The 12,392-nt window shown below is 42.6% G+C and overlaps 2 protein-coding genes across 11 annotated transcripts in view; one reads left to right on the top strand and one right to left on the bottom strand.

Annotated features, from left to right (window-relative positions):
- LOC132469566 (uncharacterized) overlaps positions 1-6,349 on the bottom strand; it is a 50,279-nt gene extending 43,930 nt beyond the window's left edge. The window contains exon 1 of the mRNA XM_060067557.1: positions 6,103-6,349. Within this exon, the coding sequence (XP_059923540.1) occupies positions 6,103-6,244 (142 nt within the window). The 5' untranslated portion in view covers positions 6,245-6,349. The remainder of the gene's footprint in view (positions 1-6,102) is intronic.
- A 1,965-nt stretch (positions 6,350-8,314) lies between these two features.
- The window catches only part of dnajc6 (DnaJ (Hsp40) homolog, subfamily C, member 6), a 68,621-nt gene continuing 64,543 nt past the window's right edge, over positions 8,315-12,392 (top strand). For 3 of the 10 annotated variants that reach the window (XM_060066666.1, XM_060066667.1, XM_060066676.1), the window contains exon 1: positions 10,804-11,143. In XM_060066666.1, the coding sequence (XP_059922649.1) occupies positions 10,942-11,143 (202 nt within the window). In that variant the 5' untranslated portion in view covers positions 10,804-10,941. Of the gene's footprint in view, positions 8,601-8,665; positions 8,968-10,589; positions 11,144-12,392 lie in introns of those variants that run through there. The other 7 variants (XM_060066669.1, XM_060066670.1, XM_060066671.1 and 4 more) reach the window with 7 other exon arrangements.

The following is a 12,392-nucleotide window of genomic DNA, read 5'->3' on the forward strand; positions in this document are numbered from 1 at the left end:
GATTCAGCCCCGTTGAAAAAAATAGAATACCACCCTCAGGAGATTAATGATATTTAAATGATTATGACCATGAAGTCTTTATTTGCATGGGTTTACATTTCGTTCTGTGTAGCATGGAAAAATCGGAGAAACACTCCCATTCGGAATGCATTGGTTTACATTTCTTTCTTTGGAGCACAGTTATTTTTATTTATTTTCAGTTTTTGAGGAGGTGCTTCAAAGATGCTAATTTTTCTGCAATAATCCAAAATCAAATGGAAAAACCCGTTGGCTTTTTGTCAAGGGAACCCAGGGCGACGCTCACTTCCGGGTTGGCCAACACACGTCATCCCTCCACCACTATACTGTAATAACGCATGTTGAAGTTGAATGATAATGAATTAATTTATTCTTTATTCTGCCTTAGTATTTATTTATTTGGCAGCGAAATGCAGTGTGTGTGTGTGTGTGTGTGTGTGTGTGTGTGTGTGTGTGTGTGTGTGTGTGTGTGTGTGTGTGTGTGTGTGTGTGTGTGTGTGTGTGTGTATAACACGCTATTTTATGTTGAAATGCGACGTAATCCAGTGTTCACGAAAACGTACGTGTTTCTAACAAGATGATATCATTAAAAGTTACATAAAGTAACGGTTTAATAACACAAAAGCAGGAAACACGTGAGCTGCATTTCCCATTCAGATAATAAAGATTAATAAAGATCATACACATTCACTGACTGAGGATTATTCAAGGGAAAAGTACATTTCTCGCTAGAAATGTCATTAGAAACACGTTAAATGGTGAATCTGTCCTAAAATATTGCATCTCCCATTCAGTTAATGCTGGGTTTTTCGTATCATATGCACGCGAAATGGACGTATCCGCCCTCCACAGTAGTTAATGCTGGGTTTTGCGTATCGTATGCACACAAAATGGTCATTTGGCGTATGTAGGCTACTGCACGCATCTTGAAAGTGTCAAACCGTGCGATCTGTGCGCATATTGGTGAGACTGGAAAAGCTGTCATATTCTTAGTTATCACAGACAATTTTTAACAATAAATGTTCTGTACGGAGCTCCTTAAGGGACAATAGGGAGAAAGCTCCCGGACAGAACCTTAGATGGAAGTCGTGCTTAGTGACAAATCAAGACAAATACTTCCAATTGATATGCATGAATTTGAAAATTTTGCTTTTTGACACGAACATTTAGAAAATACGTGTACCTGATCACGTTTCAATAGATTAAATAACGTGACAGTGTCACCTATTTTCGTGATCCCGGGATGCCTGTACGCCGGCCATTATCGCCCGATGAAATATTCTTCGTCATATCTATCAAACCAAACATCCTTCACATTCGCCGAACGACGATTATGAAAGTAAAATGCACATTTCTCGCTAAAAATGTTTACATAAACACTTTTAATGGTGTAACTATTCTAAAATATCATATTTTCCACCCAGGATAAAAAGTATGTCCGCCATTTTCACAGAAGAATATCCTAAAAAACTATCCAATAGGAAAGATGCTCACATCGTCTATTAGAGACGTAGTGAGGCACCCCCCATTCCGTATGCAGAAGACGCCGAAGGGTACCTTTACCGTCACCGACCGAATAAAAAGGGTACCTTTCCCGTCAGTCACCGACGCTAAAGGGCCTTTGCCAACAGTCGGTATTTGACGTTCTCGGAGTGAGACTGTGTTGCTGTGTAAGCCTTTCCTGTAGGGCTTTTTTTGTGGGCAATTTGTAAGTGTCCTATGAGACCCCCTTTGATATAAAACAGACCCCAGGTCTATAGCTTACTTGTGCCGCGTTTCCACTGCAGGGTGCGGAACGGATCGGATCGCAAAGGGGCGGTAGGGAGGGGGCAGTATAGCCCAGCTCAGTTCCGAGGTCGCGTTTCCACTGCCGACAGTACCCTTGGTGGTAGGCCGGATGTCAATCGCCGCGGCAGCTACGTAAACATCGTAAACAACGTCTTCCTCCGCAAGAATGCAGACGAACGTCTTCACCTCCTTGTTCGCCCAAGCAAGCTTTTTACGCGACATGTTAATTGTAAAGAATAATACCTCGAGGCTACTGTTTGTTTGTTTGTTTTTATCCCCGCGTCACCCGGAAGTGACGATTCTGTCGACCAATCAACGGAGGGGGGGTGTAGCTAGAATTCCAGGGTACCCTTTCAGGCGTCTGGTCTCGTTTTGGGTACCGCAACGGAGGAGTCCCTAGAATGGGGTCGGAACGGGTACGGCAAAGTCCGGGTCACGCCCACTTTTGGCGGTGGAAACGCGATCCGACCCGCACCTTTGCGATCCGATCCGTTCCGCACCCTGCAGTGGAAATGCGCCATTGTTAATGTCCTCGACTCAGTCACCTATTGCATCACTTCCTTTAGGGCTTAGGCCTCCTAATTGATCATTGTAGTCTATTTGAATGCCCTCTTTCATATATATATATATATGCCTGTGGCCATTAAACTTTACAACGCCTCCCTTAGAATGTCAGACACCGTCCCTCTCTGTAATCTCTGACCTCAAACAAGGACTATAATTCTTGCACCTTTTGCACAATACTGTACAATTCTTTTTGTACAGTGCTGTCTTTTGTGTATGTATGTGTATGTATGTATATATATATATATATGAATATGTGTATGTATGTATGTATGTATGTGTGTATATGTATATATATATATATATGTATGTCTATATGGTGTTGTATATATATTTATATTGTCCTTAAATTTGTTATTGGTATATTTTGTTTTTCTTAGGTTGTATCTTTTATCTTTTGTGTATGTATGTGTATTTATGTTGTGTATATATATATGTGTGTGTGTGTGTGTATGTATATGGATATATATGGATATGGATATATATATGTTATATTTTATATTATATTTTATTCTTAATATTTATTTATTTATTTGTGTATGTATATCTGGAGTTCGTGACAAAAATAATTTCCCTCTGGGATTATTAAAGTATTTATCTATCTATCTATCTATCTATCTATCTATCTATCTATCTATCTATCTATCTATCTATCTATCTATCTATCTATCTATCTATCTATCTATCTATCTATCTATCTATATGACACCACCACCACTGGGACGTGGCAACAATTCTCCATATCCATATGGGGAGGGGGGTGGGTGCTTGTGGACAGTATGGGTGTACACTAGACCTAAATAGGAAGCACACTCAAGAGGAAGAATGGCCTCTCACACATATTCAATTAATTGTTTCAAATAACCCTGCCTCGTTAAATCAATGTTTTGCTTTCAAAAATAGGTTAAAGGCTGTCACTATAAAATTTGTCCATGCGTGTCTCAGAGTGACGTAAGAAGCCACCAGACAGCGATTAAAAATACCCGAGTCAAGTTCATTAAAAAAGTAACTTACTAATTATGTCTAAACTGCGGAGAATAGATACATATTGCAAGGTGCCTTTCGAAGGAAACCTTGGAATATCTGTCTATTTCCTAACCAGCGGGGCCTATGACAAAAACAACATAATTGACGGCAACTCCGTTGCCGCCCACGTGGTTTGGAGCCATGTAAGGAGCAGAGGGGGCTGACATAGCAACAATGAGAGTCACGTGACATGGACGCAGGCCCATTGAAAAGAAAAGGCCAAAAAACCTAGGCATGTCACATGTTTACAGCCGTTATTGTATTTAATTAATTAAATATTAAAATATATATTATATAAATATACAATTATTTTGTTATAATATTCCATAGCTTTTATTCAATTGTCGTTATAACAAGATCTGTATCCGACCATTGACCATCGACTCGGAAATTCTATGAATTAAATTCATATTGACGTATGGCGATGGACCATATGGCACTGTATCCCTTAAATCCCATTTTGAATTTAATAGACCATTCTCGTTGCTTCGAGGAAGTCTGGTGGTCTCCGTGTATAATAAATAAATATATAAACATATTTATTTATTTATTCCAGCTCTTCTCAATGCTGCGGAACGCTCACTAAAATGTTTACGTAAACAATTTTAATGGTGTAACTATACATAAATATCTTATCCACCCAGAATAAAAAGTATTTCCGCCATTTTCACAGAAAAATATCCCAAAAAACATCCAATAGGAAAGAGGCTCACAGCGTCTATTAGAGACGTAGTCGGGTTAATACAGGAGTGAATCGGCTGCTGGAGCACCCCCTTTCCGTCTGCAGACTACGCCGAAGGGTACCTTTCCCGTCAGCCACCGACGTTCAAGTGCCTTGGCCAACAGTCGGTATTTGATGTTCTCGGAGTCAGACTGTGTTGGTCTGCATTGGTCTGGGGTTTCTGGGTCCCATAACTCGGAAGCTATTGAGCAAAAAGCGATTTCCCTTAGGAAATGAATGGGATTCTTAAAATATTTTAATAAAATAGGAGGTGCAAAATATAAATTTTTAGTGAGGTGTGTGTTGTTATTACCACATTGTAGGACAGGTACACATTGGTCTGGGGCCTCATGGTCCCATAACTCGGAAGCTATTGAGCAAAAAGCCGTTTTCCATAGGAAATTAATGGGATTTTTAAAAAATTCAAATAAAATAGGAGGTGCAAAATATTTATTTTTAGTGAGGTGTGTGTTGTTAGTACCATATAGTAGAACAGGTCTAAATTGGTCTGGGGCCTCTGGGTCCCATAACTCGGAAGCTATTGAGCAAAAAGCAGTTTTCCATAGGAAATGAATGGGATTTTTAAAAAATTCAAATAAAATTGGAGGTGCAAAATATTTATTGTTAGTGAGGTGTGTGTTGTTATAACCACATAGTAGGACAGGTCTATATTGGTCCGGGGGGTCTGGGTCCCATAACTCGGAAGCTATTGAGCAAAAAGCAATTTCCCATAGGAAATGAATGGGATTCTTAAAATATTTAAATAAAATAGGAGGTGCAAAATATTAATTTTTAGTGAGGTGTGTGTTGTTAGTACCACATAGTATGACAGGTCAACGTTGGTCTGGGGCCTCTGGGTCCCATAACTCGGAAGCTATTGAGCAAAAAGCAATTTCCCATAGGAAATGAATGGGATTCTTAAAATATTTAAATAAAATGTGAGGTGCAAAATATTAATTTTTAGTGAGGTGTGTGTTGTTAGTACCACATAGTAGGACAGGTCAACATTGGTCTGGGGCCTCTGGGTCCCATAACTCGGAAGCTATTGAGCAAAAAGCAATTTCCCATAGGAAATGAATGGGATTCTTAAAATATTTTAATAAAATAGGAGGTGCAAAATATTAATTTTTAGTGAGGTGTGTGTTGTTAGTACCACATAGTAGGACAGGTCAACATTGGTCTGGGGCCTCTGGATCCCATAACTCGGAAGCTATTGAGCAAAAAGCAATTTCCCATAGGAAATGAATGGGATTCTTAAAATATTTAAATAAAATAGGAGGTACAAAATATAATTTTTTAGTGAGGTGTGTGTTGTTCGTACCACATAGTAGGACAGGTCAACATTGTTCTGGGGCCTCTGGGTCCCATAACTCGGAAGCTATTGAGCAAAAAGCAATTTCCCATAGGAAATGAATGGGATTCTTAAAATATTTAAATAAAATAGGAGGTGCAAAATATTAATTTTTAGTGAGGTGTGTGTTGTTAGTACCACATAGTTGGACAGGTCAACGTTGGTCTGGGGCCTCTGGGTCCCATAACTCGGAAGCTATTGAGCAAAAAGCAATTTCCCATAGGAAATGAATGGGATTCTTAAAATATTTAAATAAAATGTGAGGTGCAAAATATTAATTTTTAGTGAGGTGTGTGTTGTTAGTACCACATAGTAGGACAGGTCAACATTGGTCTGGGGCCTCTGGGTCCCATAACTCGGAAGCTATTGAGCAAAAAGCAATTTCCCATAGGAAATGAATGGGATTCTTAAAATATTTTAATAAAATAGGAGGTGCAAAATATTAATTTTTAGTGAGGTGTGTGTCGTTAGTACCACATAGTAGGACAGGTCAACATTGGTCTGGGGCCTCTGGGTCCCATAACTCGGAAGCTATTGAGCAAAAAGCAATTTCCCATAGGAAATTAATGGCCGAATATCTGTTGAATATCTGTCGAATAACCAACATCAAACTAACTTCACCGGTCTTCGGGACCCCAATCCGCCCTTTTAATGGCCTGGAGCCACAATCTTCTTCTTCTCTTGGCAAAAGGATGAGATCCTCTCGGGATATTAAACAGTTTCCATCCATCCTTTTGCCGATTCGTGCAGATTACAGCACAACAGCTCCTTGTCATTTTCGTTCTCCGCTGACTCCGCTGGTAAACAAATGACAAATGTCCCGCTTTCTGCCCCCTGGCTGCGCGCGCACATCTGCGATGACGTTGCACAGAAACCCGTCTATAGAGTGGCGAAGTCACGCCTCTTCCGGTAGGGCTCATGGGACCTATGAGATCGAAAAATATGAATGGGTGTCAATGGAGAGAAAATAATTATTTTCTGGTCCCGGTCTTTATATGCCCTGGATTACACATATGTTGTTTGTGGATTTAAAGGATAATTTTTCATGCAAAGAGTTCGACCGTTTATTGTGCAATTGTTCAGATAAAGGCTGTAGAGAAAACACAACGAGAAAGACTACACGGCTCGTATGTGACGTCACGCTCCCTGCGACTGGCGTGGAGAAGACTGACAATCTTCCCATCGGCATAACTGAAACTCTGCACGTGCCCCGATTTATAATGGTTTTCACCTCTTTCGATGCTTTTATCCTCCCCTTGGAAAAAGCGGTGAAGTGGGGCAGAGAGATCGCCATTTCTGTGCCGAGTTCCAAGGGCGGGTGTGGTGACGTATATCATATCCCATGAGCCCTACCGGAAGGGGCGTGACTTCGCCACTCTATAGAGTGGCGAAGTCACGCCTCTTCCGGTAGGGCTCATGGGACCTATGAGATCGAAAAATATGAATGGGTGTCAATGGAGAGAAAATAATTATTTTCTGGTCCCAGTCTTTATATGCCCTGGATTACACATATGTTGTTTGTGGATTTAAATGATAATTTTTCATGCAAAGAAAACTAAAAATGTTCGTGAAGAAGTTTGATAATTTTAGGTTTTATGTGAGGCCGCTTTGTGAACTACAGCTCTTCGCTGCTCTCGACGCATATGATATACGTCACCACACCCGCCCTTGGAACTCGGCACAGAAATGGCGATCTCTCTGCCCCACTTCACCGCTTTTTCCAAGGGGAGGATAAAAGCATCGAAAGAGGTGAAAACCATTATAAGTCGGGGCACGTGCAGAGTTTCAGTTATGCCGATGGGAAGATTGTCGGCCTTCTCCACGCCAGTCGCAGGGAGCGTGACGTCACATACGAGCCGTGTAGTGTTTCTCGTTGTGTTTTCTCTACAGCCTTTATCTGAACAATTGCACAATAAACGGTCGAACTCTTTGCATGAAAAATTATCCTTTAAATCCACAAACAACATATGTGTAATCCAGGGCATATAAAGACCGGGACCAGAAAATAATTATTTTCTCTCCATTGACACCCATTCATATTTTTCGATCTCATAGGTCCCATGAGCCCTACCGGAAGAGGCGTGACTTCGCCACTCTATACACACCAAACAATAAATAAACGGCAGAACTGGTATTTAAGCCAATACATGGATATGGTAAGGAGTATGAAGGCTGGCACCCAAAGGCATATAGAAGATACTACGCATGCACCTTCCGGATGAAAACTAGTTTCTCATCTGTGTCTGTGTTTGTGTGCATGTGTGTGTGCGTTCTCCTTAATCCTCCTCTGACCCCCCGTGCTCTGCAAATAAACCCTTTGGGTCTTGTGCAACTGAGCCCCCGGGAATCACTCAGGGATTAAACGCAGTTTCCGCTGCTCTGAGTCATAATTACAATGGTGCTAAATCAGGTAAATTCCATTCCCTTCAATCACAATTGCACAATTTCTCCCCCTATGATCTGAAACAAGAGCAAGGAAAAACTCAACGAAAAAACCTGTCAGAAAAAAAGGACACCTTGTGGACGTCGGTTGATGACAGACAAATATAATATTAATTAAGAGTTTAATGATGTTTTGATATTGCATGGAATTGACACACAACCTCGCTAACAGGTTAGAATATTTTTGTAAGACAAAGCATATTTGTAAAGATATTAAGACTAAATTGATGTAATGTATTCTTATCAGAAAGTTACTAATGCTAATCCCATGTTTCCCTTCCATTCAGTCGGCTCTTATTGAAGAATAAGGGCCTACAAATCCATCCTGTAGGACTCATTTACGAGCGCCTAGGGGCGCCGTTTCCCCTGAGCTTCCAGCAGCACCTTGACAGGTCCATGCACTGCCTCTCTGGCTCTCAGGACCGTCGCCTGACACGGAAGCCTCTGTCAAAATGTCATGAAGGAACGCCGCTGCAGCCCTGGCTTATTTTATTCCACTTTTCCAACATTTTGGAAATTTGCATTCAGTCAACACATCAGGCCAGGGGATTTAACGGTGTAAATTTTGACTGACTGCTGCGAATGACAACTCAAAGGTCGGTGTTTTTAAACGCAGCTGTGGTCCAGATAGCATCTCTACCGCGGAAGGAAGCTGGGCTTCGGGGATCATGGTAGAAAGCGCCGGTGAACGTACGATCGGCGGAATGTTGTTATCCCCGCTGAGGAGATCAGGACTTGGTGTTTTTTGTTGATTTCCGCGTTTTACTACTCTACAAGAAACATTTAGTGAATGCAGCAGTTAGATGATATTAAAACGTCGTAGACCAAAGGTTTGTTACATAATTATCCTCTCCCCCCCCCCCCCCCCATTGAAATCTGTGTGTGTCAGAGATGCTGAACGAAGGAGATGGGTTTCAAACCGAGGTACAAGTCATTTCACCACGCAGGGACACATATTGGATAGCCTACTTGGCGGCAGGCCCAACTTTACGCGAGCTTCGAAATGATTGAATGAAACAGCACGCCGGAGCATCATCCGAGACATCATTCTGTTTCGGTGGGTTCTGTTTACGTTTCTATGTGAGAGGCTGTGATGGGTCTTGGCCATGCGTCTCAAAAATCTCTATATCGGTCAACACAGCATATATGCGGCTCTATATCTGTTAGAGATTTTGCTGGATTAGGTCTATAGGCCTACTATATTTCTATTTATAGTAATTCCTGTTGATGGGTCAAGCGTATCCTACCCATGACCTGGGAAACTCGAATCAATGCTTCGTATTCAGGCCTATTGTAATGAAACACTGCCTCTGTTTTAAATTATTACAAAACGATTATTGCCACGCGTTCAGATTTCTGTCTTCCGACAATAGGGATTTCTGTTAAAATGTGTAACATCTGCCACAAATCTCCCTTGCCTGAGGAGATCTCCCTCATTCCGCTGCCCTATCAGCTGGTGGCGATGCCGTGTCTCCTTTGGTCCAATGCTGCGCGGCATAGATCCAAGGGTCCGAGCGTACAGTGCCTGTAGTTTGCAGCAGGCAGTTACCTCGAATTGTTGTGTGACGGAGAAAGGCTCCACCCACTGTACGTTGTTCTGGACAGTGATTGGCGGTAACGGAGAGAGACAACGCCCACCGTGCGTCTGGACCACCACTTCTATAATATGTCCAATCTGGACTCATAGGCCGAGAGCAACTTGTCCGCACTGTCAACGTCATCACCGCAAGCGTAACGTCACATGATCCAACTAAAACAACACTTGACTTTTGGATCAATGTATTAGATCTTTTTGCACCCGTCTATCTTATTCGATACATTATACAACGGCGAATTTGACTGTTGTTAGTCGAAGAAAACACTGGATTATATCGTCCAGTGCACCCCAACGAAGCTAGTTAAGGTTTAACTATATTAGGCCTGTTAACGTCTTCTTATATTAACCCCTCGGTGACCAGGAGTTCCTCCTCATACGGGCAGTTAACGGTGATTGATCATTACCAACATCACGCGGCCATTGGACACATTGTCTTGTTGGTGGACAAGCTTCATGAGCTTTCCTTTGAAGTAACCTGGACATATTGACACAACACAGTATGATTATTTTTCTCATACACCAAAAAGGTTGACAGGGCTGATTATGGTCCCACGTTCCCGCAACGCAATGACCACGCAGACGCTTCGACGCAGTCGTGAACGTTTATGGTTCTGCGTCTGGTTTTAGTCAGCGGACTAATCTCACAGCCCTTGCTGCTAAATCGCCTCGACGGAAGGTTAAGGGCTTTTTATGGTTACACGTTCCCCCAACGCAAGGGGGTTACGGACCCCTTACGTCCTTGCGTACCCTCATTGCATCCACCGCAAGGACCGGTCGTGCGCCTCCCAAAAAATTGCCCTTAACTTTCCGTCGAGGCGAAGCAGCAGCAACTAGCAAGGGCTGTGATTGGTCTACTTACTAAAACCCGACGCAGAACCATAAACGTTCACGACTGCGTCGAAGCGTCTGCGTGGTCATTGCGTTGAGGGAACGTGGAACCATAAAAAGCGCATCACGATTTTTTGGGGGCGCTTCAGCCGTCAGGCCCTTGCGGTGAACGAAAGGAGGGTCCGCCAGGACAAGGGGTCCGTAACCTAACCCCCTTGCGTTGCATGAACGTGGAACCATAAAGAGCCATTTTACGCCTTTGCTAGAGTAAACGAGAGAGAGAGAGAGAGAGAGAGAGAGAGAGAGAGAGAGAGAGAGAGAGAGAGAGAGAGAGAGAGAGAGAGAGAGAGAGAGAGAGAGAGAGAGAGAGAGAGAGAGAGAGAGAGAGAGAGAGAGAGAGAGAGAGAGAGAGAGAGAGAGAGAGAGAGAGAGCGAGCGAGAGGGGGGGGGGGAGAGCGAGCGAGAGAGACTACGCCAGGACAGACACCCGGTAGAATTGTTCTCCCTTTAGAAAGAAGAGGGGGGGTTTCTTTGGGATATGTGGTGCCTCCAGTCAATGCATTAACAGTCAGTCGATTTGTTTTTGTCTTCATTTCATCTTCGGTAATGAGCTTGTTGAGCGGCTATAAGAAAAAGACCAGTTATGATGGCTATGAATCTTTGCAGTTGGTCGATAGCGGCGGGGATAGCTTCAATTTCGGAGGGCGAGGTAGCAGCAGCCACACAATCGGCAGCTCGTTAGCAGCTAGCCTCGGACCGAAGGGGAGCCCGCTCCGGGAGCACGACTGCAGCACCATGGACAGCTCAGGTAAGACAAAACGACTGCTAGCGCATAACCTCGTAGCGTTCTCCTCTCACGAAGGAACGCCTGGAACGGGATGCTGCAAATTAGCGTTATTGAGGGGATAGAGGGCGGGACTTTCATTTGCATGGATTTAGATGCGAGACGCGAGGGAGAGGGAGGGACTTCTGATAGTGGGATAAGCTTTTCCGTTAGATGCGTCGGACATCGCTTCGTTAAATCTTCGTCCATAATCCGTATTTATCCTCCTTGTAATTGTTGTTGCTATGCTTGTCGTATTCTGTTCTTGCTCCGGGGACTGTTAACTGGCGCACACAGCGCTAAGAAAGTAAGAGAGCGGAAGTTGTGCTGCGGTAGACTGGAACAACGCTATTATTCCGGATCATCTCTCAGCCTAGCTAGCACAGCGCCACACGAAGCCGCTCACTGCGTCGTCATTGACTATGTATTTCGAATAAATGTGAAATGTCTGTTGCATTTGTTGCATAAGAAAATATCCACATTTCGGTCATCTTATAGATGAACTACAAGTGTATGGTCTTTCGTGTAGGCTATGCATGTGAATTCCGTTGGCCCATTCATGTCAACTTCAAAACATAGGTAGCTGACAGTCCAGACGTGAAACGTGATAGCGCCTTTATAAGACCCAACCATAGGCTACATAATATAATATATGCATTTGATGATTTTTGCAAGTTTGTACAGGCCTATCGAGTATAATTGCATCACAATTGGTTACCAACAGTTGAAATAGAGTCGGCATATCTATCTCCAAGGATTTCACGAAGTTGGTTCTGTTTAAGATGTCAACAAAGGCTCGTATAACTTGTTTAATAGCCTAAATCCTTTCCTCATTATTTATCCTAAAACACACTATAAATACGTAGCCTACCCTTACTTTCTTGTAAACTGCCCACTGATGATTCCGTTCTATGGTTTTACTAGAACAACAAAAAATATTAAATAAAATAACGTTGCATGTTATTATGTACAGTAAAAAAATGTTTTTTGTAAAGATATTAAGACTCATGAATCGCACGTTTCTTTTCAGTGCGATATATACAGGGCACATACAAACTGGACATTGATTACCCAATGCCCAGTTTGTTATGACCTCTACAGTGTTTCTGTGATTGACTACAGCTAGCTTATGGAGTGTTTGTGTAGTGTGTGTATCCGTGGCGCTCATTCACATTGAGACGGATGTCGAGGCACAAAGAGTGGGACTCTGAAGGGTAGAAGGCACACTCAAACA

The sequence above is a fragment of the Gadus macrocephalus genome, chromosome 12 (assembly GCF_031168955.1).
Source record: "Gadus macrocephalus chromosome 12, ASM3116895v1".
Taxonomy (NCBI): domain Eukaryota; kingdom Metazoa; phylum Chordata; class Actinopteri; order Gadiformes; family Gadidae; genus Gadus; species Gadus macrocephalus.